Source organism: Carlito syrichta, unplaced genomic scaffold (genome assembly GCF_000164805.1).
Source record: "Carlito syrichta isolate Samal-C Ts95f unplaced genomic scaffold, Tarsius_syrichta-2.0.1 Scaffold305679, whole genome shotgun sequence".
Lineage (NCBI taxonomy): Eukaryota > Metazoa > Chordata > Mammalia > Primates > Tarsiidae > Carlito > Carlito syrichta.
In genome coordinates this window covers 126,858-134,625 of record NW_007249775.1, presented here as the reverse complement: position 1 = coordinate 134,625, position 7,768 = coordinate 126,858, and the positions used below count along the sequence as shown (strand labels likewise).

Below are 7,768 nucleotides of genomic sequence, written 5' to 3'. Positions count from 1 at the left end.
CCGTGGGCTCAGGCAATCCATTCACCTCAGCCTCCCAAGGCGCGGGATTACAGGCTGAGCCACCGAGCCCGGCTTAAATTTTTAAATTTTATTTTAAAAATCAAGATATCACAAAATTGACTTTTTCTCCTTTTGACATCAGTTATATGAATTTTAGCACATGTATGAATTTGTGATTATTACATAATCAAGACACAGAACAGTCCATCCATAAAAACCCCCTCATGCTATCCCTTTAATAATCATACCCTTCTCCCATATTTTAAAGCAAATCCTAGATATCACATTATTTCATCTGCAAACAGTTTAGCATGTATTCCTAAAATATAAGAACAATATAATCTATTCAATATTATCATACCAAAAATTAATAATAATTTAATTTCAGCAAATATTAGTTCAGTGGTCCAATTTTCCCAGTCGGACTATAATATTATTTTATAATACAATAAGAATATTTTGTTATACTTGTTTAAACTGAGCTCCACACATAGTCCAAGTCCTGCAACTGGAAGATACACTGTCTTCTCATCTACAGGTCCTTTTCTCCTCTTTCAACAGGCATGCCTCATTTTATTGTGCTTCATTTTTTAAAAACTGTGCTCTGTAGATACTGCTTTTTTAAACACACAGATGGAAAGGCTGTGGCACCCTTGCATTGAGCAAGTCTATGAGTGCTATTTTTTCCAATAGCATGTGCTTACTCTGTGTCTCACCTTTTGGTAATCCTCACAGTATTTCAAACATTTTCATATCGTTATATCTATGATGACCTGTGATGAATCACGTTTGATATTATTTTAATTATTTGGGGGTACTATGAACTGCATGACATAAGATGAACTTAAATTTATGTGTGCTCTGACTGGTCTACCTACTGGTTGTTCTATCCCTTCTCTCTCTCCCCTTAGGCCTCCCTGAGACACAACGGTATCGATAGCAGGCCAATTTGTAACCCTACAGTGGCCTTTAAGCGTTCAAGTGAAAGTCGCAGCTCTCTTGCTTTTAATCAAAAGCTAAAAATAATTCAGCTTAGAGATGAAGCCCTCCCCGAGACACAACAGTATCGATAGCAGGCCAATTCATAACCCTACAGAGGCCTTTAAGTGTTCAAGTGAAATAGTCGCACCTCTCTTGCTTTTAATCAAAAGCTAAAAACAATTCAGCTTAGAGATGAAGGCTGCAAGTCAGGGCTCTTGCGCCAGTTAGCCAAGTTGTGAATGCAAAGGACAAGTTCTTGAAGGAAATTAAAAGTGAAAGTCTGGGAACACACAAACAGCAAGAAAGCGAAACGGCCTTACTGCTTACATAGAAAGAGCTGTAGTGGTCAGGACAGAAGATGAAGCCAGAACCAGCATTCCCCTCAGCAAAAGCCTAATGAAGAGCAAGGTGCTGACACTCTTCAAGTCTGTGCAGGCTGAGAGAGTTGAGGAAGCTGCAGAAGAAAAGTGGAAAGCCAGCAGATAGCAGAGGTCGATCCATGAGGTTTAAGGAAAGAAGTCATCGCCAGAACATAGAAGTACGAGGTAAAGCAACAAGTGCCGATGGGGAAGCAAATTATCCAGAAGAGCTAGCTAAGATAGTTAACAAAGGTTGTTACACTAAAACAGCAGATTTTCAATGTGGACAAAACAGCCTTATATTGGAAGAAGATGGCATCTAGGACTTTCACAGCTAGAGAGAAATCAGTACCTGGCTTAAAGCTTCAAAGGACAGGCTGACTCTCTTGAAAGAAGCTAATGAAGCTGGTGAATTTAAGTTGAAGCCAATGCTCACTGACCATTCCAAAAATCCTGGGGCCTTTAAGAAGTAAGTTAAGTCTACTCTGCCTGTGCTCAATAAAGGAACAACAGAGCTTGGATGGCAGCGCTTCTGTTTACAGCATGGTTTACAGAATATCTTAAGCCCACTGTGGAGACCTCCTGCTCAGAAAAAAAGGTTCCTTTAAAAGTATTACTGCTCAGTGAAAAGACACCTGGTCACCCACGAGCTCTGATGGGGATGTACAAGGAGATTAATATTATTGTTTTCTTTTCTTTTCTTTTCTTTTTTTGAGTTGGAGTCTCGCTCTGTCGCCCAGACTCCCGGCCACCGCAGCCTCGACCTGCTGGGCTCTGGCGATCCTTCCACCTCAGCCTTCCAAGTAGCTGGAACTACAGGCATGCGCTACCATGCCCAGCTGATTTTTTGATTTATTGTAGAGATGAGGTCTCACCAAGTTGCTCAGGCGGGTCTCGAACCCGCAGGCTCAGGCAATCCACTCACCTCAGTCCCCCAAAGTGCAGGATTACAGGCTGAGCCACGGAGCCCGGCTTATTGTTTTCATGCCTGCTCATGAAATATCCCTTCTGCAGACATTGGACAAAGAAGAATTTTGATTTCACTGTCTTATTACTTAAATACATTTCATAAGGCTATAGCTTCCACAGACAGTGATCCCTTGAATGAATCTGGGCAAAATAAATGGAAACTATTCTGGAAAGCATCCATTATTCTAGATGCCATTAAGAACACCTATGACTCGTGGGAGGAGGTCAAAATATCAACACTAATAGGATTTTGGAAGAAGTTGATTCCACCCCTCATAAATGATTCTGAAGAGCTCAAGACTTCAGTGGAGAAATGCTTTGCGGCTGTGGCAGAAATGCAAGAGAACTAGACTTAGAAGTGAAGGCTGAGATGTGACCAAATTGTCGCCATCTCATGATAAGGCTTTCATGGATGAGGAGTTGCTTCTTAAGGAGAAGCAAAGAAAATGGTTTATTGTGACAGAATCTACCACTGGTAAAGATGCTGTGAACATTGTTGAAATGACAACAAAGGATTTACAATATTACATAAACTTAGTTGATAAAGCAATGGTAGGATTTGAGGAGACTGACTCCAATTATGAAACAAGTTATACAGTGGGTAAAACTCTACTAAACAGCATTATATACTACAGAGAAAGGACAAGTCAATCCATGTGGCAAACTTCATTACTGTCTTGTTTCAAGAAATTGCCACTGCCACCCCAGCCTTTAGCAACCAGCACTCTGATCTGTCTGCAGCAATAAAAACAGAGTCAAGATCCCGTACTAGCAAAAAGATTTGAACTTCCTGAAGGCTCAGATAATCATCCACATTTTTTTAGCAATAAAATATTTTTATTTAAGGTGCATATATTGTTTTGTTTTGTTTAAAGACATAATGCTATTGCACATTTAATAGACTACAGTATAGTGTAAACACAACTTTTGTAACCCAGGGGACACTTGACAATGTTTGGAGATTTTTTTTTTGAGTTGGAGTCTCACTCTGTCGCCCAGACTGGAGTGCAGTGGCCACTCCCGGCCACCACAGCCTCGACCTGCTGGGCTCCGGCGATCCTTCCGCCTCAGGCTTCCAAGTAGCCGGAATTACAGGCATGTGCTACCATGCCCGGCTGATTTTTTGATTTATTGTAGAGATGAGGTCTCGCTGCCCAGGCGGGTCTCGAACCCATGGGCTCAGGCAATCCCCTCACCTCAGCCTCCCAAAGATGTGGGATTACAGGCTGAGCCACCGAGCCTGGCGGAGATATTTTTTATTGTCACAACTATAGCTTCTATTTCTACCAAGTGAGAATGGACCAGAGATACTGCTATACATCTTACAATGTACAGGTCAGTCTTCCACAACAGAGAATTTTATATGGTCAAAAATGTCAATAGGGATGAGGCTGACAAACCCTAATTTTGAATTATAAGCCCAGAAACACTACATTTGCTTTAAATGCTATTCTCTTCTAAAGCAAACTTACATGCTTCCATTCCACAGGATCACTATAATTCTGAAATGATCACATACCAATTAGTCAAGTAGGTCAGTTTACTGAATTACTTGGAGTAATTAACTGAAGTGATTATTTTAAAAAAGGAAATAATGGAAAGAAAGGGAAAGACGAAAGAAGGCAAAGGGGGTAGGAGAGAGTGGGAATGAGATAGAGGAGAAAAGAAGAAAGGAGAACCATGAGTATGTTGTGGTTATGTCCCCAAATCTGCATTAGAAAAAAATAGCAAAATTATTTCTTAAATATATAGTTCTTGCCTACATGAGAAATACTGAGACTAATGGGGGATGGAGGAAATGAGAAAAAGGAATGATTTTTAAAAATATCATATTATAGCTCTGACTATGACCCATTAAGCAGAATTCCTTTTTGTGTGAGTACTTGTCCATCAATTACTAAGTGATGTGGATAATTTTCCATCAAATTAACTTGTTTCTGAAGGAATGATGGCGATCCTCGCTGTAGCAGAAACTTATTTTTTAGTCATCTTGGATTCATTCATCCCACTTCCAAAAATAGCTTGATTTTTATCTGTGGCTATCTCTCTCCCTCTAACTGGATGAAGTCAACTTCTACCTGTGTCTAGGGTGGTAGTATGGCAGGTTTGGCAATCTACACATGGCCACACGTATAGACTCAGACAGTTGGATACAATACCGTAAGTCATTGATATGCATAGATTACTAGGAAAAAAAGACACTGAATTTGAACAAAAATAATATAATCCACATCTGGAACCACAGGAGATGTGTGAGATGGTTCTAGCTCCAAAATGAAGGAGGTGGAGCAGATAGAAAATAGATTCTGACGACTTACTTGGCAATATCATTCCAACACTCCTCAGTTTTATGAGATACTAAATCCTCCTTTTGGCTTAAGTCTTTTTGGGTTTGGATTTCTCTCACTTGTACCCAAAGAAATCAAACTGGTATCTTCACATTTATGTATGGCTCCAGAGAAAATATACAAGTAAACACAGTTCTCAGGTTCCTAGATACATAAGCAAAATATCTGCATACTGACATAAAAATACAGACATCATGGTAAGCAATGTACAACTCATTAGGAAATAAAATCAGGATCAGTGGGAAGAGATTTCCTAATATGAGTCACAGAGTTTGAAAGGGGTCAGGATGGTCTGGCACTATCTGAAAAAAGGTTTTGTTTTGTTTTGTTTTTTGAGTTGGAGTTTCACTCTGTCGCCTAGACTTGGAGTGCAGTGGCTGCTCCTGGCCACCACAGCCTTGACCTGCTGGGCTCCGGCGATCCTTCTGCCTCAGCCTTCCAAGTAGTTGGAACTACAGGGGCGTGCTACCACGCCCGGCTAATTTTTTGGTTTATTGTAGAGATGAGGTCTCGCCAAATTGCCCAGGTGGGTCTCGAACCCGCGGGCTCAGGCAATCCACTCACCTCAGCCTCCCAAAGCGCTGGGTGTTTTTTTTTTAAAAGTTAAACTTCATTTTACTTTAATACATCAGCTGGGGTATTAAGGATGTTACAATAAAAAGTGAAACAAAACTCAACATTTTATTATTATAGAGATGTTGGTGAGGACATAGTTCTTGGTATCACAGATTATTTGCTTTCCAAGGACTCAAGAAATACATTTACTTGAAGCCTCAGAATCAGATAAACTTTTTCTCACAGCAACTGATTTGTTCTCATCACATCATATTTGTAACTGATCAGATTTTTCTTTATACTGGCTGCTAGCTCAGAACCAAATTTGAGGTGGAACCCTTAGCTTTGACATTCCCTTTTAACACAGTCTTTAACAGTTCTGAAACACAAGTATACAAACATACCCCAATAACATCTTTTTTTTTTTTTGAGTTGGAGTCTCACTTTGTTGCCCAGGCTGGAGTGCAATGGCACACTCATGGCCACTGCAGCCTCAACCTGCGGGGCTCAAGCAATCCTTCCGCCTCAGCCTTCTAAGTAGTTGGAACTACACACGTGCACCACCACGCTTGGCTAATTTAAAAAAATTTTTTGTAGAGACAAGGTCCCACCATGTTGCCGAGGCTGGTCTCAAACCCACGGGTGCAGGCAATTCTCTCGCCTCAGCCTTCCAAAGGGCTGGGATTATAAACATGAACCACTGCGTCTGGCTATGAGTGAATTTTTTTTTTTTTTTGAGTCGGAGTCTCACTCTGTCACCCAGGTTGGAGTGCAGTGGCATGTTTACAGCCACTACAGCCTTGACCTGCTGGACTAAGACAATCTTTCTGCCTCAGCCTTCCAAGTAGCTGGCACCACAGGTACACGTCACTACACCTGGCTAATTTTATTTTATTTTATTTTTTACTGTAGGACGAGACCTTGCTAAGTTGCTCAGGCTGGTCTTGAACCCCTGAACTCAGGCAATCTTCTCGCCTCAACCTCCCAAAGGGCTGGGATGACAGATTTGAGCCACTGCACCTGGCTACGAATGTTTATTTATTTTTTGAGTCAGAGTCTCACTCTGTCCTTCAGGCTAGAGTGCAGTGGCATATTCACAGTCACCGCAGGCTTGACCTGCTGGGTTCAGACAATCCTTCCACCTCAGCCTTGCAAGTAGCTGGAAACACAGATGCGTGCCGCCACACCTGGCTAATTTAAAAAAATTTACTGTAGAGATGAGGTCTCGCCAAGTTGCCCAGGTTGGTCTCGAACCCAGGACTCAGGCAATTCTCTCACCTCCTCCTCTCAAAGTGCTGGGATTACAGGCTTGAGTCACAACGCCAGTTCCCCAATAACATCTTGAGGAGTTTTGGGAATAAGGCTGCATATAAATGATGAAGTGAATAACCCATCTGGTGTGTTGGTAAAGCACTCACTATTGTCTTTATAAAATTTACAGCTCAGTTTCCTCTGGCAGAAATTAATTAGACAGGTTAAGTTGCTAACTGGCAAATAAATCTCAGCCTTGTCAGAGTTGTGCAACTTTGCAGTATTCTGTTTCTGAAGTTCAGAAAGTAAGACAGAACTCAAAACTAGATCTTTTTCTTGATTTCAATCTTAGAATAATGTATATTAACATATTAGATTAAAAAAGCCTTTCTTATTCATACTCTTGCCTCTTCTCCATACTGTGGGAGGAAAGAAATAAAAAATTATCATCTTTTAGATATAATCACTCTTAAAATCTGGTCCAAATACTTGATGTATAACTTGAAATATGAGAAGAGTTGGCACTGAAGAAATATTCAGTAGAATGAGTAAATTGTTAATACGTCTTATACCCTGGACAAAAGTTAGGATCTAGACTAGATGTAGGCTGTATTCAAAGAACTTACATGGCTGTATTTTTTATAATACGTCCTTGGTCCATTTTCTGCCCAATGCCATGCACAACAAATACAATATGGGTAGTCTGTGATGGCTTGTCTTCTAATGTGGCTTCTTCTACATAACCTCTATGAAGTCTGGTCCCACTACTTGATGCTGTAGAGAAATTATGATTCTAAGTTTACTATTCATTCTGAGAAACGGCATTTTCACAATGCAAAGAAAAAAAGAAGTAAAAGGACAATTACAAAAAAGTTCAGTGCGGGGGGTGGATAAAATTTGTAAGATGATGTGTACTGATAAGCTCTGACCTCGAGTGAACTGGTCATGACAACAAAGCCAGAAATCATAAGGAAAAAAGGGGGGCAGAAAGGACAAACTGAATACATAAAAATCTAAAACTTCGATATTAAAAAAAGAGAGATTTGTAGCTTCCTGATACAAAAGATGAATGGCAATCCGGAAAGAACGACATAAACTACGGCACTCAATCAGTTGCTGACTTAAGTAGACAAAGAAACTTGCTAATCAAAAAGCAAAAAGGTAATCATTCAAATAGCAAAAGGGGCTAAAGATATGACAAGGTAATTCGCAAATAAATACAACTGACTACTAAACATATACAAATACATTATCATAATACTTTAAGAAAGGGATTGGCAGTAGTGGGAAACTGCCTGGGGAGGG

At 40.3% G+C, this 7,768-nt stretch overlaps 1 protein-coding gene across 2 annotated transcripts in view; it reads right to left on the bottom strand.

Moving 5' to 3' along the window:
* DDHD1 (DDHD domain containing 1) overlaps positions 1-7,768 on the bottom strand; it is an 87,460-nt gene that overhangs the window by 41,093 nt on the left and 38,599 nt on the right. For both annotated transcript variants that reach the window (XM_008062233.2, XM_008062232.2), the window contains one exon: positions 7,090-7,237. In XM_008062233.2, the coding sequence (XP_008060424.1) occupies positions 7,090-7,237 (148 nt within the window). The remainder of the gene's footprint in view (positions 1-7,089; positions 7,238-7,768) is intronic.